Here is a 22550-nt window from a genome sequence, read left to right as displayed (position 1 = left end):
ACACACACACACACACACACAGATGACAAGTGAACATATTTGCTTATGTGTGTGTGTGACGGGGGGGAGGGGGGCCATGTGTGAGGGTATGCAGGCTGGGGGTCAAGGGTGTGTGTGTGTGTGTGTGTGTGTGTGTGTGTGTGTGTGTGTGTGTGTGTGTGAGAGAGAGCTGCAGTGAGACTCCCTCCACCCATCCGGGGCTGAGCTTTGCCCTCCTTCCTGTTTCCTGTCACATTCAACTCCTCCTGAGCATCTGGCCCAGGCCTCAGCAGCTGGTGAGGGGTTTCTGTTGCCTCCCTTTCATCAAAGCCAGCAAGAAGCCAGGCCCCGGGTCTAGCAAGGGAAGCATCTAAGCTGATGTGGGCTCAAAGGGAAGGTGGGAGAGAGCAGGCTCCGGATAGGAGGCAGTGATCACAGGTCCACGTGCAAGCTGGGACACACTCCAGCCCACTCTATCTCAGAGAACCCCAAGAAGCCTGCATCCCCAATGTGTCCAGACCCCAGGGAGGAGGGGGGTGGACCACCACAATTGTGAGGAAGAGGCAAGCAAGGCCGATTAAAGCAATGTGGGAATGGGGACCCTAGCTTAAGGCCCGAGGGCATCATAGGGATAATGTCCCTGAGTAGGGAAGGTCCAGGGCATAGACCCTTCCCACCCCAGGCTAGGGGAGGAAGCCTGTGGGAGCTGCCACTTTCTGTCTGCAGCCCTGGGTCTATTGCTATTTCCCCCGTTTCAATTCAACATGGTCCTGTCTGAAGGGTCATCAGGGCCAAAGGGAAGGGCAACCTCAAAACATCCTCTGCTCCCTACTCCAGTGCCACCGAGGCCAGCAGGAAGTTCTCCCTGATATCCTACCTCAAGACTGCCAACTCCAAAGGATACGGGGAGCGGCAATACCGGGTCAAAAGAAATGAAATGTTTTCCCCACATCTTTCTATCCTTTCCCTGTTTATTTTCCCGGGAGCCTCCACATCTGGGGAGAAATTCTTGGCATGTCTCCCGCTGGCAAAGACCAGCATTCTCAGAGCCAAGTGCGGAGGGCAAGGAGAGGGGAGGCCGGGACACTGGCGAGCAGGGTGGATGCAGGGTGTCTGCAGCACGTCCCCTCCTTCCCAGGACCTCCGAGACTCTACTCTGCAAGGCAGGAGACCTGGGTTTTTGTCCTGGCTCTGCTGTGAAATAGCTTCCTGGCCTTGGCAAGCCATTTCTTCCCTCCAGTCCTCAGTTTTTGAAAACAGTGGGGCCTGGACTTGATTGGTGGATTCAAACCATTTTCAGCAATGACACTTTTTTTTTTTTTTCAAATGAATGCTTTATCTAACCCACAATATAAATAACAGATTTTTTAAAAAAGCAAAAACAGAGCTGCCTAGGTTGGCATAGGAGTGGGTTGGGGGTACCCCAGGGCCATCTCCTCGGTCTCTCTCCTACAGGAGGGTTCCACAGAAATAGAGGCATAGTTTGAAAACGACCATGTTGCTGAATCTCTAAGGACTGTTCCAGATTTAATGCCTCAGGACTCTATGGCTCATATATCCTAACATCCCTCTTACAATGACAGGATTTTCTCATGCTATAAATGGGGAGACTGAGGGCCAGAGGGGTTAATGGTCTTCTCCAATAAGTCCTAGGACTCCTGATTCACCATCCAATGTGCTTTTTCCTAGTATGGCTCACCCTCTCCAGAGCGGGCTTAACACCTTGAGTGTCAACCTCTGGGCATGGAACCCGGAGCCTCAAGCCCTTGTTACCTCGTCACCTGCTGGCTGTGGGCGAACAGGCCCCCAAGCCCTGCCCATCTCCACTGGAGCTGGTCCTGGCTAACTCCAGCTGCAAAGACACAGCATCTCCTTACTAAAGCCCAGCAGGCTAATGACCTCCTGTATCTCCTCCCTGCAGGAGTGTCACCTGGATCATGAGGTCATCCCTCTGCTGGCTCCTCCCACTTCTGCTCATCTTGGCCTCAGTGGCCCAAGGCCAACCAACACGACGGCCAAGACCCGGGTCTGGACCCAGGCGCAGACCCAGGCCCAGGCCCACGCCCAGCTTTCCTCAGCCCCATGAGCCATCAGAGCCTACAGACCTGCCTCCGCCCCTTCCTCCAGGCCCTCCATCTGTCTTTCCTGACTGTCCCCGGGAATGCTACTGCCCCCCTGATTTCCCGTCTGCCCTCTACTGTGATAGCCGCAACCTGCGCAAGGTCCCTGTCATCCCATCCCGCATCCATTACCTCTATCTCCAGAACAACTTCATCTCTGAGCTCCCGGTGGAGTCCTTCAAGAATGCCACGGGCCTGAGGTGGATCAACCTGGACAACAACCGAATCCGCAAGATAGACCAGAGGGTACTGGAGAAACTTCCCAGCCTGATCTTCCTCTACATGGAGAAGAACGAGCTCGAAGAGGTGCCCTCAGCCCTGCCCCCAAACCTGGAGCAGCTGAGGCTGAGCCAGAACAAGATCTCCAGAATCCCGGCCGGCGTCTTCAGCAAGCTGCAGAACCTGCTGCTCTTGGATCTGCAGCACAACAGGCTAAGTGATGGCGTCTTCAAGCCTGACACCTTCCAGGGTCTCAAGAACCTCATGCAGCTCAACCTGGCCCACAACATCCTGAGAAAGATGCCACCAAAAGTCCCCAAGGCCATTCACCAGCTCTACCTGGACAGCAACAACATCGACACCATCCCTAGTGGGTACTTCAAGGGCTTCCCCAACCTCGCCTTCATTCGGCTTAACTACAACAAGCTGTCAGACAGGGGGCTCCCCAAGAATTCCTTTAACATCTCCAACCTGCTCGTGCTCCACCTGTCCCACAACAGGATCAGCAACGTGCCTGCCATCAACAGCAAGCTGGAGCACCTGTACCTCAACAACAACAGCATTGAGAGTGAGTGGGGCCGGGGCTGGGGCGGGGCCACAGGAAGGGACGTTGGAGACTCTTCCTGCCTCCACCCTTTCTCAGGAGCCTCAGGGTGGGGCAGTGCACAAAGCATCCACTTTGGCAGTGGACTTAAAACCTTGGCCTTACCACTAACTATCTGTGTGACCTTAAAAAGATATTTAACTATTTGACCTCCTGTAGTTTCCTCATTTGTAAAATGCAAATGGTAATAATACCTTCTGGCACAATGTTGATACGAGGATTTAATAGTTTAATGTAGATAAAGTGCCCAGAATACCATGCCTGGAGGGTAATAGGTTTTCTTCCTTCATCTCTTTTCATCGGCTCCAGCTTCTTTGGCCTTTGGATCTATAGGTACGGTAGACATGAAATATACTCCTAGACATTATCTTAAAAGCAGAACAGAGACATTTAAGTGGCCACCCTGAAATGTTCTAGGCCTGCCTGCTGCAGAAGCACACAGCCACAGGGCCGATCCCGTGGCGCATCCCGTGATGGCCACCCTGAAATGTTCTAGGCCTGCCTGCTGCAGAAGCACACAGCCACAGGGCCGATCCGGTGGCGCACTCGGGAGAGTGCAGCGCTGGGAGCGCAGCAGTGCTCTCGCTGCGGGTTCAGATCCTATATAGGGATGACCAGTGCGCTCACAGCGCTCACTGGCTGAGCGCGGTGCGGCCGGTCTCAAAAAGGACAAAAAAAAAGAAGCACACAGCCACAGAAGAATGCTTCTTCCCAAGTCTGAGCCTAGGTTTTGAAGAGTCTATAAAAGCTATAGCCAGAAAGACAGCTATATACTCGGGGTATACAACTGGTAAAAATGTGGCAGCCAGAAAAAAATGTCTATATGCTGGTACTTTCTGAATCTATCTGGAGGTTGCAGTGTTCAGTTGTATAAGACAGTGCATTTAAGGCTTCCCAAGTCTGAGCCTAGGTTTTGAAGAGTCTATAAAAGCTATAGCCAGAAAGACAGCTACATACTCGGGGTATACAACTGGTAAAAATGTGGCAGCCAGAAAAAAATGTCTATATACTGGTACTTTCTGAATCTATCTGGAGGTTGCAGTGTTCAGTTGTATAAGACAGTGCATTTAAGTCAAAGTTCACCTAAGCTACATTTACAGGGTCCTGTGCTTGGGGTATCAATTGCAGCCCAGAAGACGAGGCTGGGAGTCACAGTTTCGCTTCAATCAAAAATGTCAGCTCTTAAAAAAAAAAAAAATGCTCTAAGCAGAGCATCAGGAGAAATGTTTAGAAACAAGGGAAAGAATATTATCTGGCCTTGAACAAAACCAAGGTACGTTCACACAAGAAATGCAGCAGCTGAAGAGATGAAAGGAAGCAAGGGAAGAGAGAAGGGCCTCTAGAACAATATTAGGGGATGTTTAGTTTCCAAGACAAAGAATGAAAGGGAGATTGTTGAAGTTCCTACAATCTTCAAACAAATAGATAGGATAACAGGCCGGTTCATTTGTCTAGAATAATTACAAGAAGTGGGGGAGGGTTCTTAAAATCTTGCAAGAAACAAATTCAGGAAAAGGGAAAAATTGTCTAATTTTATCCTGCAGGTAGCACATCAAAGTGGAACACATTACCCCCAGGAAGCTGTATAGGCTGAAAATATAGACAGAAAAGATATCTCGATTAATAAATGGCTGACAGGTCTCTACCAGATTGTGGAAGAACAGATTGCTGGGGGATATCCCAGCTTTCTGAGATTGCAGTCAGAAAAATCACGCCTCACACCCATCCAGCCTGTCTCCTGTGTCACTGACAGACAGAATGAGCTGAGTAGGACCTCTGTCGGTGTGATGGTGATGTTCTTAGAAAGGATCGTAATGTCACCACCTGTACTGTCTTTTACGGTTTGCAAAATGCCTTCACCAACATTGTCTCCCCTGTTGTATGGGGCAGGCACCACGCCCACCATTTCACAGGCTGGGGAACTGGGTGCCAGGGTGGTAAGGCAACAGCCCAAAGTCACAAAGCCCATAAGGAGAAAACATCCTTCTGCTCTTCTGCTCTCCCAATGATGAAGAGGAAGAGGAGGGGGAGGAAGAAGAAGACACAGAGATGACTTTTCCTCTATCTCCTCCATAGGTGACAAACGAGGCAGGGCTTAGGGAGAGTAAAACATTCATTTAGAAGATGACATGCCTGATGTCATCTAACAAGAGGTGAAGAAGAAAACAGAATCTCAGGCCATGGACACATCAGAATGAATAGGCTCATCATGTCCCCGTGGCCCCGCGTTCCTCCTCCTGACGTCCCTATTTCAGTTAACATAACCATCTTCTGTCCATCCTTATGCCTCACATCCAATTCACAGGAGAACCTCCAGAATAATTCTCACATCAACCTGCTGGCTTCAGATATCAACTCGCTCTATCGTTTCTCCACACTGCAGCTAGATTCATTTTTCTACAGTATAAACCTGATCATTGGCATCTCTAAGGACCCTTCCAGATTTAACACCCCAGGATGCCACGGTTCATATACCTTAACATCACTTGCCTAAAGACAATCCTGCTCAATGCCATTCCTCAGATCGGAGGTCAAAGCCCTTACCCTCAGTGAAACACTTGAAAGCTACCATCATGTGGCTGCAACTTACCAGCTTGCTCTCCTTAGGACATCACATGGCACTATTACTACACCCAGCTGCTGCTATGAGCAGACTTTTGGCCTGTACAACTTCATTCAAACAGGTCCCTCTGTCAGAGCACCATCCCCTAGATCTCCACCTGTTGTAATCCTATCTTTGAAGGCTCAGCTCAAAGTTTACTTCCTATTCTCCAGAACGAATTTGCAATAGCAATTGTTGATCAGTTCCAACTTAATTCATTTTACAAATGAGCTGACTGAGCCTGGAGGTTAGGGCGACTTACCTATGGTCACACATTCCCAAAGTCAGCCAGATCCAGCGGAGAATTCCAGAGTCTTTGCTCTTGATTGTCCTCCCATCTTTGCCTCCACCCCGTTCTGTGCTGATTCTCCCCTTCTTTCTTCATAGAAATCAATGGCAGCCAGATTTGCCCCAACAACCTAGTCGCCTTCCATGACTTCTCCTCGGATCTGGAGAACGTGCCCCACCTGCGCTACCTGCGGCTGGATGGGAACTTCCTGAAGCCACCCATCCCTCTGGACCTCATGATGTGCTTCCGCCTGCTGCAGTCCGTCATCATCTAGGCCTCACTCTGCCGCTGGATCTCCTCTGACTGCACTTGAAGGCTGGTGGCCAGGCGCCCGTGCCCACCTTCGTTTTCTCTATCTCCCTTTCTTGCTTCCAGCTTTGCCTCTCTTACTCCATCTTTCTGAGGCAGGGAAAAGCTGTATACTCTGCTGCAGCCTCTGGAGCAAGACTTCCAAGGGCTTGATGTGGGCCCACCCAGTTCAAAGACACCCACTGCACCCCCAAGCTTCTGGCCTTCTGTGGTCTCCCTTTCCTCCAGAAACACAGATGTATGTCTAAAGACTTCATAGCCCCTTCTCTCTTCTCCACCCGTCACTCCTGGGTAAATCAGGGCCAAGGACTGACATCTCATCTTGGTCCTGGCCAAGCAAGCAGAAGACAGGGCAGTCCAGAGGTGAGGTTTTGAAAGTGCCGCTGGAGACTCCTCCAACTTGGGCAGCTCTGGCTCAAAGAGGTTGAGAAACCCCATGACATCTCATCTTGGTCCTGGCCAAGCAAGCAGAAGACAGGGCAGTCCAGAGGTGAGGTTTCGAAAGTGCCGCTGGAGACTCCTCCAACTTGGGCAGCTCTGGCTCAAAGAGGTTGAGAAACCCGTTTCCTCAGCCAAGGATCCCTTCTTCCAAAACTGCTGCTCCACAGCCCCGTTCCCCAGCATGACATTGGACTGGCTCTCTGCTGGCCCACATTCAGCAGGGAGGGAATGAAAGAGGTGGGGTGGAGGGTCGGGATGCCCACAAGGGCCTGCATCTGGCAGGGACAAGTTGGGTGTCCCTCCTCCTTCTCTGGGTGCACATGGCACTCGCCCTGCGGGCTGGGGCTCAGAGAGGAACAGCCAAGGAGAAGCATGGCCCGAAGAACTAGGAAGCAGCCAGTTGGAGAGGTGGGGTCAGAGCCCCAGGCTGGGCCCACGTGGGGGTGGATGGGTCACTTGCCCAACCTCAACAGGGGCCTGAGGCCCCAGGGAACACAGTGTTCACAGTGAAGGGTCAAGTGGTGCCGGCCCGGCCCCCGTCATCTGTTCTCTATCAGTGTGGAGGGCCCGGTCCTTTCCAGTCCCCAGGAAGGCAGTCCCTGAGAAACCGGGAAGACAGGGCAGAGCGCCTGGAAATCTCCCAGAAGCCTCTGCGCGTTCGCAGATTGGCCTCTGCCTCTCAGACAGACACATCAGTGACACCTGGTGGCTGGTGGAGGTCATGGCTGGCTCCAGTCTCACCCTCTCCCTGGGGTGGTTTTCCAAGGAGCCAACGACCAACTTGGAGGAGGCACTGGTGTGCATGGTTCCTCTCTCCTCTGGGGGCTAAAGGGCACAAAGGTCCAGAGGCTGGGGTTCATTCCCACCATGGGTGAGCACGAATGGGAAACCCTGGTGAACCCCAGCTGAGGACACGGTTTACTCCTGTTTGCTGGATGACCTCACGGGGTCCCTTCTGCTCTCAGCTCCCACATCTGTAAACCAAGGGGGTGGATAAGATGCTCCTCCAAGGTCCTTCCAGTCTCATGTTCCGACTCTGCAGCTCTGCACTTTAAATGATATTCAAATGCAGAACAAGTCCTAAATATTACCTCCTTCCCTTGCAGTAATTTATTCCCTGTGTGGACGTCCCTCCCCCAGAGGCTTGCCCACGTGACACCTGGTGGCTGGTGGAGGTCATGGCTGGCTCCAGTCTCACCCTCTCCCTGGGGTGGTTTTCCAAGGAGCCAACGACCAACTTGGAGGAGGCACTGGTGTGCATGGTTCCTCTCTCCTCTGGGGGCTAAAGGGCACAAAGGTCCAGAGGCTGGGGCTCATTCCCACCATGGGTGAGCACGAATGGGAAACCCTGGTGAACCCAGCTGAGGACACGGTTTACTCCTGTTTGCTGGATGACCTCACGGGGTCCCTTCTGCTCTCAGCTCTCACATCTGTAAACCAAGGGGGTGGATAAGATGCTCCTCCAAGGTCCTTCCAGTCTCATGTTCCGAATCTGCAGCTCTGCACTTTAAATAATATTCAAATGCAGAACAAGTCCTAAATATTACCTCCTTCACTTGCAGTAATTTATTCCCTGTGTGGACGTCCCTCCCCCAGAGGCTTGCCCATCCTCCTTGCCTGACCCAAATGAGTGCCTTGGCAGGTCTCCAAGGGAAACCTCAACGGGGCTNCCGTCATCATGTAGGCCTCACTCTGCCGCTGGATCTCCTCTGACTGCACTTGAAGGCTGGTGGCCAGGCGCCCGTGCCCACCTTCGTTTTCTCTATCTCCCTTTCTTGCTTCCAGCTTTGCCTCTCTTACTCCATCTTTCTGAGGCAGGGAAAAGCTGTATACTCTGCTGCAGCCTCTGGAGCAAGACTTCCAAGGGCTTGATGTGGGCCCACCCAGTTCAAAGACACCCACTGCACCCCCAAGCTTCTGGCCTTCTGTGGTCTCCCTTTCCTCCAGAAACACAGATGTATGTCTAAAGACTTCATAGCCCCTTCTCTCTTCTCCACCCGTCACTCCTGGGTAAATCAGGGCCAAGGACTGACATCTCATCTTGGTCCTGGCCAAGCAAGCAGAAGACAGGGCAGTCCAGAGGTGAGGTTTCGAAAGTGCCGCTGGAGACTCCTCCAACTTGGGCAGCTCTGGCTCAAAGAGGTTGAGAAACCCGTTTCCTCAGCCAAGGATCCCTTCTTCCAAAACTGCTGCTCCACAGCCCCGTTCCCCAGCATGACATTGGACTGGCTCTCTGCTGGCCCACATTCAGCAGGGAGGGAATGAAAGAGGTGGGGTGGAGGGTCGGGATGCCCACAAGGGCCTGCATCTGGCAGGGACAAGTTGGGTGTCCCTCCTTCTTCTCCGGGTGCACGTGGCACTCACCCTGCAGGCTGGGGCTCAGAGAGGAACAGCCAAGGAGGAGAAGCATGGCCCAAAGAACTAGGAAGCAGCCAGTTGGAGAGGTGGGGTCAGAGCCCCAGGCTGGGCCCACGTGGGAGTGGATGGGTCCCTTGCCCAACCTCAACAGGGGCCTGAGGCCCCAGGGAACACAGTGTTCACAGTGAAGGGTCAAGTGGCGCCGGCCCGGCCCCCGCCATCTGTTCTCTATCAGCGTGGAGGGCCCGGTCCTTTCCAGTCCCCGGGAGGGCAGTCCCTGAGAAACCGGGAAGACAGGGCAGAGCGCCTGGAAATCTCCCAGAAGCCTCTGCGCGTTCGCAGATTGGCCTCTGCCTCTCAGACAGACACATCAGTGACACCTGGTGGCTGGTGGAGGTCATGGCTGGCTCCAGTCTCACCCTCTCCCTGGGGTGGTTTTCCAAGGAGCCAACGACCAACTTGGAGGAGGCACTGGTGTGCATGGTTCCTCTCTCCTCTGGGGGCTAAAGGGCACAAAGGTCCAGAGGCTGGGGCTCATTCCCACCATGGGTGAGCACGAATGGGAAACCCTGGTGAACCCAGCTGAGGACACGGTTTACTCCTGTTTGCTGGATGACCTCACGGGGTCCCTTCTGCTCTCAGCTCTCACATCTGTAAACCAAGGGGGTGGATAAGATGCTCCTCCAAGGTCCTTCCAGTCTCATGTTCCGAATCTGCAGCTCTGCACTTTAAATAATATTCAAATGCAGAACAAGTCCTAAATATTACCTCCTTCACTTGCAGTAATTTATTCCCTGTGTGGACGTCCCTCCCCCAGAGGCTTGCCCATCCTCCTTGCCTGACCCAAATGAGTGCCTTGGCAGGTCTCCAAGGGAAACCTCAACGGGGCTGCCTTGCTTCCACCTCTTGCCCTCCACTGACTTCCTCCAGGGGATGCTGCCCCTCCACGGCCTCCTGAGTGTGATGTTGGTATGGGGTGTGGATATTCTACAAATGAGTAAGATACAGTGACCACCCTCAAGGTAGGATGAGAAAAGTTCCAGAGATTTTTAAGAAATTGAATTAAGCTGGATCCCTAAGTTCTAAGAAATTCCTGGTCTCACCTTTCTCTTTTGCTAATTATGGATGATAGGGCCCATTTCATCATAGCCTCCTTCCCCCCTGCTCATTCCTCCTAGCTGCAGCTGGGTTTTCTAAGGCCCCTGCTTAAAGTCAATATGAAGTATGTTATTATGGCTGCAAGCAATCGGGTGCTATGGCCTGGACAAGCCCTCCTTTTTGCACCTTACACCTCGCAACCTCAGCCCCTTTGACGAGGCCTGAGGGGAGCACAGCTCCTGTAGCTCCCAGGAGCTTTCCCCTTATGCTGGTCATTCCCCTGATCCTGCAAGTGTGAACTGTTTTGTGTTTGCAGCAGCACAACCACCATCACCCATTGCCCCTTCTAGAATATGTCTGTTCCCTCCCTTGCTCTCTGCAGCTGTAAATCAGAGGGAATTAGAGTTAAAATAGATTTACAGGCACCCTGCTACATACACACACACACACACACAATGTGCTGGTTTCCCTTGGGTTTAAGCAAGCCACTCCTCCATACACAAGTTCATTCCCTTAGAGCTGTTAGCATCTACATGTACAGGTGTGTAAGTAGGGATGTATGTGTACTCTGTACGTATATCTGTTCTCTCAAAGACCGTGTTAACTTTGTGAAACAACTTTCACATTTCAGCACACTTCACAGCAGAGGAAATAAAGTAGTACGAAAAATACCCTGCTTGAACTTGAATGTGAACAGGTCAAGAATAACACCTTAAAGCCATGCCTCGCACCCCCTGCCCCACACCTCTTCTTACCTGCTCTGAGAAGGTGTGTGGAGAAAAGATCTTATTCTTAAGAAATGCCCAGGAAAACTATCCCAAAGCCTTTTCTTGAAGACTTTCCCCCAAATTCACAACCCTCATGAAAAATTATTCCTAAAATCAGACCAGAAACCTGACAGCTACATTTGGAGCCCAGAGCCCTAGGTTCTTTCGACCCACAGGCACCAAATTATCGAGGGTCTCCCAGTGCTCAGTACTGAGGCAGACACAGAAAGACATCAAAACAATTGCCTTTCCTGACCAAGTCGAGCTCACAGACAAATTGGGGTGATGGACACAAAGTATTGGAAGAGCCACACTGAACACAGAGGACAAAGGGTCAAATCATCTGGAACCATCTACAGGCCATGCAGAAGTTCACGGAAAGGCAAGAACAGGGTACCCCAGAATATCTGGAGGGAAGGCTAGTTCCTCCCAGACTGCACCACCTTCTTTAGGATGAAAACTGCCAAATAATGCCCTCACATCTCCCACCCTGCCTGCTAAACACCTGCAGGTTCAGTTCAGCAAGTGTTCAGTGTGCATTGATCATATGTCAGGTTCCCAGCTATGAACTTAAGGATGGGTGATATACACCCCATGCCCTTAAGGAATTCATAACCTGGTAAAGGGGGGGAAATCTGTAAATTGAGATTTCTGTGCTTGAAGTATTGTAATAACACTGTGCACAAACGGAGGAGAGAGCTTTCTCCTTCACCTGGGAGAACCAGAAAGGCTCCTATCATTGGAGCTAAATCATAAGGGATAAATCAGATTTTACCAGGTGGGAGAAGGTTTAAAAGCACATAACCGGACGGGAAACAGCATGAACAAAAAGGTAGGAAGGCCCTGTGGGGGACGTGTGTCTGAGAAAGAGAAGAGGGTCATGTTCCGGTCATGGAGTTATGTGTCTATAAACGCTCAGCAGGGTTTGTACCCCTGTCCTCCGAAAAACAGGAGGGTTCCTGAACCTTCCACCCCTGCCTGTCTCCCTGCCATGAAAGGGGAAGCAACAGGGTCAGCTGGCCAGACTTCTGTCCACACGGCCTGCCACCTCCGTTCCATCAACACGCCCTGTGCCTCTCCTAATGAGACATCAGGATTAGGAAACCTCCCCCACCTCCAGCCCCTATGCCAGGCTTTCAGGGAGCTGAGCTGCCTGGACCAGCAGCATGGCAGTTAAACATTTCCCACACAGGTCACACGTACACATCCATGGACACTCCTGAAATCATGGGGACGAGAGTGTGGGACCTGCAAGCTTCCAAAAGCAAGAGTCCAAGTGGGGAGAGAGTCTAGGCTGTGAGAGGGAGGGGCGGGGAGGGGGGCAGGTGCACGCACAGTACTGAGGCTGGCCCTGAGTTTGGTGAGCCCGCAGGAGACGTCCTATTGCAGGGCAGGGGGCACCGTGGCCCAGCAGGGCTGATGTGTGTCACCGAGAGAGTGGGGATGGAGAGTGCGAGCAGGCGCTGGGGGAATGAACAAACCGTCATGTGTGCATTCCTCGCAGGAACAAATGGGTGGGGGATGGGTGGGAGGGAAGATGCATGTGGGCTGGCTGTGGGGGCGGGGGGCCCCGGCTGCGAAGCCCGGGCTGTGGAGAGAAAATGAAGGAGCACGGCCCGCCAAGTGTGCCATCTGCTTCCTGGGCACCCTCCTGGCTCCAGGGCTATCTCCCCCTCCACCCAGCAGAGCCCCTGCTGGTGTCTCTCCCCAGATGGGGGGCTGCCAGGGGCACAGGAACATGCTCTGGTGACTGTTCCTTGGGTTGGGGGAAGCCCCCTTCCACACCAGCTGATGCCCTGGAACACTGCAGGCCAAACACTGCCCCTCTTGGGCCAGGTAATTAGATCTGGCCGTCACCTGGGTGCCAGGGCAGAGATGAGCCCTGCCAAGGCCATCTGTTCTCAGGTCCCAGAGAGCAAAGGAAAACCTGGCCTGAGAGGAAAGAAACCTAGGTGTTGGCCCTGGCTCTACGTGACCTTGGGCAAATCACCTCACCTCTGTGGGCCTCGGTTTCCTCATCTATACACTATGGGGTTTGAACTAGGTGATCTTTAGGGGCCTCGCAACTGGGGTTCCTGTCTAGGTGGTGTGAGCGTGTAGGAAGCAAGGAGCGTCCCTGAGGAACCTAGCAGTGACAGGTGCAGCTGCAGAATCTTGGGACGATGTCTGAGCCAGCCCAGCCCCTGTTTCAGCAAAGATGTGCCCCATGGACTTCCTGAGGCACCTGGGAAAGAAGAAACTAGCCTGATAAATACATCTTTGAGGGGACACTTCCCAACCCCCTAAGGAGCCCACACAATGTTTTTGGGTGTTTATGGTCAGGAAGTCCTTTCTAGGACCCAACCCCTGCTCCTGTCCATTTCCTTCCCTCCCAGCAGATTTAGAGAATTTCCTCGATCCTCCTCACAATCACCGTCCATGAACTTTCAAACCCTGCCCCATCCCCCATTCACCTCCTCTTTGAACCACCCAGGCCTTCGGACTCTCCCTCTGATGAGTTTATTCCACTAGGATCCCTGTGTTGGGGCTCTGGGTGGGGGATAGGGATGCTGGCTGAAGTGGTCAGCTCGGCCTCTTTTTATCTTAGGATTCCAGCTGTGAAGCGGAGGCTTCATCACTGCCTGGCTGGAGCAAAAAGCCAGAAAGGCAAGCTCCGTGCCTCCACATCGCCCCACCCCAGCCTTCTCTGACAGTTCAGAATCCGGGGCACTGCCTGCCCCTCCAAGATGTGGCCTTTTCAGAAGAGTGGGCCAGGAAAAGCGAGAAGTAGCAGACAAAATAAGAGAAGAGAAAAGAGTGGGAGGTGGGGGACGGAGGGGGTGGGGCGAGAGAGAGAATTCCCTTTTGTCAAGTAAGCAATGGCGTAGGGGACCCCCTGAGGAAAGAGGAGGCGACAGCTGGACATCAGGAAGAGTAAGGATTCTGATTGGTCATGCGCCTGGCTGGGCCACCGCCTCCCCTGTCCCTGGGCCCTTCCTGCTGTCTAACCCAGGCCCCACAGCAGACAGCCTTGCCATCAGAGTCCCCACCTCTCTGCAAGCTGTGAAGCTCCGTTCAGGAACCAAAGGTGAGGTTCAAGGTTTGAGGCCTTAGGGGTGTGGGGCAGGGGGAATGAAGAGGGTTTAGGCCTCTGGCCAAAAAAGTTGGAGGAGGCTTCTGGGTGGGCAGCAAACTCTGTCTCGGGAATTGTTTTAAAATTACATAATTTGGTTTGGGGTAAGGTATGGGAGTAAGATGAAGAGATACCTCTTGCTACTGGTGCTGGGGGCTTGCCCTTTGCCCAGATGAAATTAAGAAAGGAGAAGGATCTACTGGAAACTCGTGCAGCTGGCTTTGGAGAGGGCTGCGTTATCGGGCATGCACTGTGTACACACCGGTACATGGATACTGCAGCAGCCACACCACACACATGCCTGACTCGTCTGTGCATATGTGGATGAACTTAGATGGAGCTTTGTACTCACATGCACATTGCATGCACACATAATAACCTGGGCACACACACGCACGTGTACAGATACCTCAGGAACTTCCCACAACCACACACAAAGAACTCTATTTCTATAATCGTCAGTTTCTAAAAAGCTGCATCTACGTTTAATAAACTGACATTCTTTTTAACATGTTGTGCCAAATGGTAAGTCCATGTCTCCCAAATGGACTAGGTGTTTCTGGTAAGAGTGGTGCCTTATTCATTTCTGTACAAGAGACAAGTCCAGTGCCTGGAACTCAACAGACACCCCATAAATGTTTGCCGAGCAAACGCATGAATGAATGATTTTTTTTAAAAAAATCCACAAGTCTCCCTGACGTTGAGCTTTCTCTAAATCTAGTTGAATGACTACCAGCATATGCTGAGTGTGTGGTTGTGTAAGAGAGAACATCGTATGGGTGCACAAGTGTGTGCCTAGTTTGTAGAGAGGCGGGTAGATGGGGACTTCTGTGAGTGTGTCTGTGTTGCGTAAACACACCGGTGCCAGATGCCTGCACGTGCCCCTGAGTGAAGATCAGCGGGTGGGCGAGCATGGGAAGAGACTGGTGGGCAGTGGCAGGAGGGGGCTGGTGGGAGATACCCCCTAGGCATACTCCCCCAGGCTAGGGGGAGGGGATGAAGGCACTGGGCGAGTGTGTGTGGTGAACGGCAGGAGTCTGCAAGCATCGAGTGGGAAGGGGGAGAAGTTTGTGAGCCATTCCCACAGAGCTCTCAAGCGCCCTGTCCCTCAGACAGCTGCCCTTCCTCCTGCCATGCCCCAGGACTGGACGCTGAAGTGACTCAGCCCCATTCCTGCCCCCAGGACACCCATGAGGCTCCCGGCGTTCCTGAGTCTGCTGGCCCTGGTGCAGCAGGAGGCAGGGACAGCTTCTCTCCCGAAGGAGAGGAAGAGGCGAGAAGAGCAGCCCCGCGGGGAAGGCGATTCTCATGCAGCTCTGCCTCTGGGGAACTACGCCCTGAGTCTGGACAACTATGGAGAGGTCAGTGACCTGAGCGACTTTGGGAAGCTCACGGTCTACTATGGGGACCAGCTCCCTGAGGTGAGGCACAGCAGGCCACCGCATTCCCTGCAAGAAACTAGGAGCTGGGGGTCTGCTCTCTCTCCACCTGCCCCATAACGCAGGTGTCTCAAGCCTCCATCCATCTCTCTAGGAGGTGGAAATTCTTGTCGCTCCACAGGAACTTGTCACTTAGATGATACTAAGAAAGAGGATACAAACCTTCCATTTCTTTGTCTGTGGCAAACATGGCAGGGCCCTTCCTTCCCCCCTTAGAAGTCATACATTCCCTCCTCCTGCTGATAAGTAGGACCATAAGCCACGTCCAATTGGGGAGGGCTCAGCGATGTCCCCACATCCTTTCTAGAAAAGGAAATGCCACACCCTTGTCTCTTTTCTTAAACTGTCCACCAGGCTGAAGTCCCTTCCCAGCCCTCCTGGCCTTCGCAGGCACTGACCTGCGGCAGCGTGGGCCACAAGCCCAGAAGCCCGTGAGCGTGGTCCGTGTGGAGCGGGGGACACGCCAGCCTGGGAAATCTGGACACCGGGTTCTGGCTCTGCCTTGGCCATCAGCTGGCTCCATGATCCTTGTCCCTCCTGTCTCTGGGCCTCAGTTTCCCCATCCATATAATTAAGATTCTAGACCTGATGCTCTCTGAGGTCCCTTCCCTACTCACTCTTTCTGCTATCCCTCCCTCTTCCTTCTCCACGGTGACTCTTTGCAAGTTTGAAAGTGGCCACTGAGGTTCCCAGAGCCCAAAGCTGGTCTATTGTGTGCTATATCTCCAGGTTAAGGTGACCAGTCTGGCTCCTCCAACCAGGATCAGTCCCACCCAGAGCACTACAACTCCAAGGACACCTTCATCAAACCCCAGGCCTACTACGCTGGGCCTACAGGGTTCCCCGACCAGCCACAGTAAGTGCACGGTCACAATATCCATGGATCGTAGGCCAAACAGCCATGACCCAGTACCAGGGGATACCAGAGTACAGTGTGGTCAGGCTAGGGAGTGGAGGGTCAGGACTAGCCCTGAGCAGCAGGGAGAGGGGGTGAAGGGAATAGTTATAGTAAGAATAGAAAAAAATCAAAAAGAGAGGCTGGCTGTCCCTAATACTTTTGCCTAGATGCACAAATTGGGTAGAAAGTGAAGAAATGTGAGATCCCCTCTATGCTCTAGCAAAGCCGCCCTACCTGTAATTACCAGCACAGCTGGGGAAGCAGGTTGAGTGGTAATTAGATTAGAGACAATTAAAAGCCTGTAGAGAATAAATAACTTTGTGGCTGTCACTTGGCATGGGGGCAAATGAAGCTGTCACACCGTTTTTCAGCTTCACATTCCCTCCTTGGCAGCTCTTTCCTCCCCTGATGCCCTCCTGGACACTGGGATGCTAGCACCCATGGCGGTGAGGGTTTGGCACTCTGCTGGGGATCAGAAAGTGGGGCAGAGGAGGGATGAAGCCCATTCTGGACTTGCTTGCCCAGCTTCCCCGTTCTCCTCTTGGGATGTTTGCCATGGGTAGACCTGGGGTATTGGGGCATTAGCAGAGAAATCAGCACCTCTTAGAGCTACAGAGTCTCAGGCTTGAAGAGACCATAAAGGGCCTCAGCTGAACCTGCCATTTGGGGCCTTGGGAGAAGAACAGTGCTGAGGACCCCTCTGCCCCACCTACTCTTGCTGGTCACTGCTGGCAGAGAAGAGCTGCCCCTTGATCTTGGGGCTGTGTCACTGCCACCAGAGTTCTTTCTTGAGTTGGGCTAATACTGGTCTCCCAGCAATCTCTGTGCCTTGTGACAGCAAGTGACAGAAACCACCTGCACTATTCAGTTGTATGATTCAATAAAGTCTTCCCAGCTTTTAAAGCCAGTCTGAGTTAGATGGCCTGGCCGAAGTCTCATGACTACTGGGTGCAGAAATGGGGTCATGGACTGAGAACAGGTGACGGCTGTTTCCCAGTGGAAAATTGGGATGCTAGTGCCATAAGAAGGGGAAATGGATGCTAGGCAGACACTGTCCTCCCCACTTCAGCTCTATTATGCTTCTTGAAGCCACACAGAACACGTCTAACTCCTCTCCCCCAAGGCAGCTGGCATAGCCAGCAACCACTGGCCATCCCACTTAGTTCTGGCTTTATTTCCTCTTCTCTGAACCTTTGGGACTAAAGAGGAGCCCTATGGAAAAGAGACTGAAGGATGTCCCAGAAACACCCACATAGGCCCAGGAAAACCTACACAGGATCAGGGTTTGATAAAGGCATGAATGGGCTTGGACTGGGTAGTAACTGAGGGTGGACCTGCTTCTCTTAGGTCTAAGGTTGAGTGACAATGTCTGGGTGCATTGTGCCAGGCAGTGCTGGGCAGCAACCCATAGGCTATCAAGAAGACACAGATGGCCATGGCTTAGACACTCTCTGGGGTGAGGGCCATTGGCCCCAGAGGCTGAAGGGAGTGTGACCAGTGATCTCCCGTGTTCTGTCTTCCACCCGGGCCAGACCTGCCCACCTGCCTGGTCTGCGCGTGCCTTGGCTCCTCTGTGTACTGCGACGACACTGACCTAGAAAGCATTCCTCCTCTTCCCCGGACGACCACCTACCTGTACGCCCGCTTCAACCACATCAGCCGTGTCAGGGCCGGAGACTTCAAAGGGCTGAGTATGTAATGCCCTGGGAAGAGAGGTGAGGGGTCCAGGCAGAGGGGAAGAGCAGGGTCCTTTCCCTTGCCACCCAGCCACAGGAACAGTCATGGGTTAGCCCTCAGCTGTGTTAGTTAGCCTTTCTCTGTTAGCTCTCAGTCTCTGCAGCTGTCAAAGGGCAATTGCCCCAAGTCTGCCTAATTCTTTGAAGAACTTAAATGGTAGAAGTGGCCTGTTTTCGTTTGTTTTCCTCAAAGATTTGGGCTGGGAGCTGGGAAGAGGTGGTATAATCTAGCCGACATTTTCAGGATGTCCCAGCAACTCTATCTCTGTACCCAGCTGGCCTCTGGACAAGGCCATCCCAAATCCACTCTCCATGGCACTGATGCTGCTTACAGGGTTGTTTGGTTTTTTGCTTCTTTATGCCTTATGCCCTCCTTGAGACAGGAGACCTGGGTTCTAATCCAGAGTCGAACACTAGTTACTCACAGCCTTTCTGGGCCTCAGTGTCCTTTTGTGTAAACTACCAGTGGGGTGGAATTCCATGGATTCCTGGGCTCGTTGGTTCTCTCCCTCAGGATGCTTCTCCCAAACCAATCCAAGGTGGGCAGTCAGCACACAGCACAGAACTCCAGGGAAAGGTACTGAGGAATCCAAGGGCTGATTTATAATGTTATTTCTTCTGGTTTGGACCTAGTGCAGGTGGAGAACTAGTCGGAATTCCCTTGTTTTGAGGGGGCTGAGCAGGGTATGGAGACAGATCCAACCAGGGCAAGGGGAGACAGTGTGTTCTGATACCTCCCTTTGTTCTCCCCCAACACCCCTCAGCAAAACTGAAGAGGATCGACCTCTCTGGCAACTACATTTCCTCCATCGATAACGATGCCCTCCGCTCGCTGCCGGCCCTGCAGGATCTGATCCTCGCAGAGAACCAGCTGGTCACTCTGCCAGTGCTGCCCGGTGGCATCGAGGTCCTGGACATTCGCCTGAATCGGCTCCGGAGCTCAGGGATACAGCCTGAAGCCTTCAGGGTGAGTCGGGGCCTTCGGTCCGCCGTCTGCCACCTGCCACCCCCACCTCCACCACCCACCCACTCACCACGCCCTCGTGGCGTAGGTATCCCTGCCCCAAACATCAAACTGTCCCGGGTATACCTCGTGGCATAGGTATCCCTGCTCCAAACATCAAACCCCATTTTAAAAATCCTTTTCCATTTGTTGTTTAAGGTTCTTTAGGTTGCAAGAAACTGATTCTGATTCAAGAAAAGGGTATTTTACAGCATGCCATCCCAAAAGCCTCCATGAGTGAGAAACGTAGTACTGTTGGCATCATGGGCCCATAACTGGGAATGAGGGGTCACAAAACAAAGGTCAACAACTCTTCCTCTCCCTCTTTGGTGCACAGGGTCTCTTGTCATGGCTTCCTTCTGTGCACCTGCTCCATTCACCTCTCTGCACAGCCTGCACAGCAACGGCCTCACCTACTCACAGGTTCTGCTCCACAAAACCTCTGGCTTACACGTGACCTTGACTTGCAGTAGTGCTGACTCCAGTCCTATCTCTACATGTGCTTTTATTTCCAAAAACTACCACTGAGTGACTAATCATTGTCTTTCTATGATCAAATTCTCAAGAGAAACCATCTGATTGGTCACTAGCTGTCCAATTTTGATGGAAAGGACTATCATATGACACCCTGGGGCTGCCCATTTAACAGGGCTAGGAGGAGCCCGGGTGTGCATTTCCAGTGCAGAAGTGGAGGGGAGTGTGGACAAGGCTGGCATCCCCCAAGCCTGCTGCCTGAACTCTTTGGCAGGGCCTTCAAAGACCAGTCGCTCACTCTTTCAGGCTCATCTCCTTCACTGGACTCACCTTCAAGTGCTCTCTTTCTCTCTATAGCAGAATCTTTTTTGCAAACTGATTCATATTTGGAAGCATCAAATGAATCAAATTAGAGCTGCCTTCTTGAAACAGGGCGAGGGCATAGAGGTATGCCTGCTTGCTCTCTCCCCTCCCCAAATGCCTTCCACCCTTTCAGCCTTCTGTCTGCAGTGATTCTCAAGGGGTTTTTTCAGAACACAGTGTCAGCACCACCGTGTGAGAAAAGAGCGCTGGACCGGGAATCAGAAATCTGCTGTGTGACCCTGGGCTTCAGTTTTCCCATCTCGAAGCGGAGAACTGGGACTTCCTGACCACTGAAGTCTTTTGTTGTTCCAGCCTAAGAAACCTCCTGCCTTTCTCCCTGTTAGGAGAAACTTCTCGGCCTTGACTCGGGGCTGTTTTTACAGCCTGGGACAAGGCATGGGCTTTGGAACCAGAGAGACCTGGGTTCCTGAACAAGTCACCTCACCTCTCTGATCTTATTTTCTCTTCTGCAAAATGAGGGTAACAACACCTACTTGACGTAGTTGCTGGAGGATGAAATAAGATAGCATTTACAAAGAGCGCAGGAAGACTAGCTGCACGTAGTAGGTGCTACTGACTCTGGTAGCTCAGCCACACTCGCACTCCCAGCTCGCCCTCGTGTGCCTTGTGGTTCTCATTCTGCTGGTCTGGATGTTTCCTGAGTGTACTCACCACATCTGCTCCAGGTTTAGCATTTGGAGACTTTCAATAGCAGAGAAGTTGGGGCTGAGCTGAAATGGCCCCAGGTCCTCGTGTCCACCCTGTCCTTGCCCTTCCTTTGTCCTCCCAGTCATCATTAACAGCTAGCTAGCTCCTGTGCACTCGCCCCAATGCCGGCACCGCAGTGCAGCAGCTTTCCTTCTGCATCCAGTTGGAGTTAGTGTCCGGGAGCTCCTTAAAGAGCTGGGCATCCCCACGGCACCCTGCATGGAGCCCTGCACATGCTGAGGCTGTGGGAACTACTGTCCTGTCAGACCCCTCCTCACTGCCAGGACCCAACCCCACCCATGTGCTTCATGTTCTCCACAGGCGCTGGAGAAGCTGCAGTTTCTCTACCTGGCAAACAACCTGCTGGATACCGTCCCCACGCCCTTGCCCCTGAGCCTGCGCTCACTACACCTGCAGGTGAGGAGCCGCACGCAGAGGCAGGGCAGCACACAGCGCGGAGGGTGGGCGTTAGATCCCAGGCAGCAGTTCGTGGCAGTGACAGGGAGGAGGCTTAGGCAGTGGTGAGGTCTCCTGGATAGGTAAGTCTTGTCTAGATAATCGTCCATGGCCCCCGTTTAATTTTCTGCATTTCTTCTTTTTAAAACACTTCCTCTCCTTCCACATCTTTATTTCATCTAAGTTCCCCTTTTTCCTACCTTCTGTCTCTCTTCTTCCCTTTCCTTCAGGCTTCCCTCCTTCCTCTCTCCTCCTCTTCCCTCATCCCTCTTTCTCATTCCATCCTCCCTAGGTCTCCTCTTTTCACCCTTGTTGTGTGGCCTTGGCTCTACATGCCTCAGTTTCTCCAGTCGCACAAGGGAAGGCAGAGCTGGTGGGGATAGCTGGTGTGAACCTTCGGTGACCCTCTAGGTCAGAGCTCGGCTGCAATGTGTTCTCTCCAGAATAACATGATAGAGGCCATGCAGAAAGACACCTTCTGTGACGCTGAGGAGCACAAACACACCCGCAGGCAGCTGGAGGACGTCCGCCTGGACGGCAACCCCATCAACCTCAGCCTCTTCCCCAGTGCCTACTTCTGCCTGCCTCGGCTCCCCATAGGGCGCTTCACCTAGCTCTGACCCCTTCCACTCCCCCAGGTAAGAGCCCTCAAGGACCACCAAGGCACGGCTCCCCAGCCATAGATCCCAGTCCCCTATCTCTAGACTGTGGTCTTTAGTCCAGACAGTAATCATGATCCAGTTGCAAAAATCACTCCTCCCCACCACACACACATGCACTAAAACACACACACGCTCACACACACACACACACACTGAAGTGTCCTTCAGTAGCCACATTTGAGTGTCTCCATCCTCTTTCCTTAACACCTTATGGCTCCTGACTCAGAGAATAGCGATGTCTGCAGCAAAGCTCTTTTGCATACTCCCCATCCCACACAGAACATCAGGAAAACCATGAAAGAGGAAGAGGAGGAAGAGAGAGAGAAGAGGGAAGGTGGCGAGACACGGGGGATGGACGGGAAAGAGGAAGGGGTGCGGCAGGAAGAGGAGAGAAGCAGTGGTGTGCTGGAGCCGGCTATTACTACTAGGCTTGCAGGAGCTGATGATTCAATTATCCAAAATGCTGCAAGTCAGTTGTTAAATGCAGCCATTATGAAAAATTAAAGTATATCGGCTTGCCATTAAATAAATTATATTAAAAACAAATGTAATAAATACTCAAAACTCATCACTTCTCAATTAGTTTACTATATTTTACTATTAGCCATGCTCTTGAAGTTATTTATGTCCATGGTGTCTGTATGGTAGAAATTCTATATAATGGGTATCTCTTCCCAACTCCTTTTTCAGTGACATCACATTGGTAGTTTGACCTTGGCCAGGTGGGAGAATTTACATCACAGAAATCAGTAAATGCTACAAATCAGGATTTTTTTTCTTTTTTTGAGAGCTGCTTGTTAAACGTTTGCCAGCACACCACTGAGGAGAAAGAATATCTATTTAAACTGGCTTTCTCCGATCCCCACACCGCCCCACTGGGGGTGAGGTAGGGTCTCTATGGGGCCTCCCTTAA

General features: G+C 52.4%; 2 protein-coding genes and 1 long non-coding RNA gene across 4 annotated transcripts in view; 2 read left to right on the top strand and 1 right to left on the bottom strand.

The window, feature by feature from the left end:
- Nucleotides 1–10690, top strand: part of PRELP (proline/arginine-rich end leucine-rich repeat protein) — a 17896-nt gene extending 7206 nt beyond the window's left edge. The window contains exons 2-4 of one of the 2 annotated variants that reach the window (XM_008591740.1): nt 1901–2886; nt 5912–6089; nt 8250–10690. In XM_008591740.1, the coding sequence (XP_008589962.1) occupies nt 1917–2886; nt 5912–6087 (1146 nt within the window). In that variant the 5' untranslated portion in view covers nt 1901–1916 and the 3' untranslated portion in view covers nt 6088–6089; nt 8250–10690. Of the gene's footprint in view, nt 1–1900; nt 2887–5911; nt 6375–8249 lie in introns of those variants that run through there. The other variant, XM_008591739.1, reaches the window with a different exon arrangement.
- On the bottom strand, nt 6574–9823 carry LOC103607207. The gene is made up of 3 exons (XR_551949.1): nt 9800–9823; nt 7723–8220; nt 6574–7265 (listed from the first exon to the last, which is right to left on the bottom strand). It is a non-coding gene; the product is annotated as an uncharacterized LOC103607207 (long non-coding RNA).
- A 3121-nt stretch (nt 10691–13811) lies between the features above and the next one.
- On the top strand, nt 13812–21589 carry OPTC (opticin). Its single transcript, XM_008591738.1, has 7 exons — nt 13812–13853; nt 15082–15319; nt 16067–16193; nt 17768–17926; nt 18736–18938; nt 20841–20936; nt 21419–21589. Exons 2-7 carry the CDS (start codon nt 15089–15091, stop codon nt 21587–21589), a joined length of 987 nt encoding a protein of 328 aa, XP_008589960.1. The 5' UTR covers nt 13812–13853; nt 15082–15088.
- The last annotated feature ends 961 nt before the right edge of the window (nt 21590–22550 follow it).

Source organism: Galeopterus variegatus, unplaced genomic scaffold (genome assembly GCF_000696425.1).
Source record: "Galeopterus variegatus unplaced genomic scaffold, G_variegatus-3.0.2 Scaffold7239, whole genome shotgun sequence".
NCBI lineage: Eukaryota > Metazoa > Chordata > Mammalia > Dermoptera > Cynocephalidae > Galeopterus > Galeopterus variegatus.
The sequence above is the reverse complement of the archived record's forward strand: the minus strand, read 5'-3'. Positions and strand labels throughout refer to the sequence as shown.

Coding starts and splice junctions, on each gene's coding strand:
- OPTC (XM_008591738.1), top strand. CDS start 15,089: ATGAGGCTCCCGGCGTTCCTGAGTCTGCTGGCCCTGGTGCAGCAGGAG. Junction 15,320..16,066: donor ATGGGGACCAGCTCCCTGAG/GTGAGGCACAGC, acceptor CTATATCTCCAG/GTTAAGGTGACCAGTCTGGC. Junction 20,937..21,418: donor TGCGCTCACTACACCTGCAG/GTGAGGAGCCGC, acceptor TGTTCTCTCCAG/AATAACATGATAGAGGCCAT.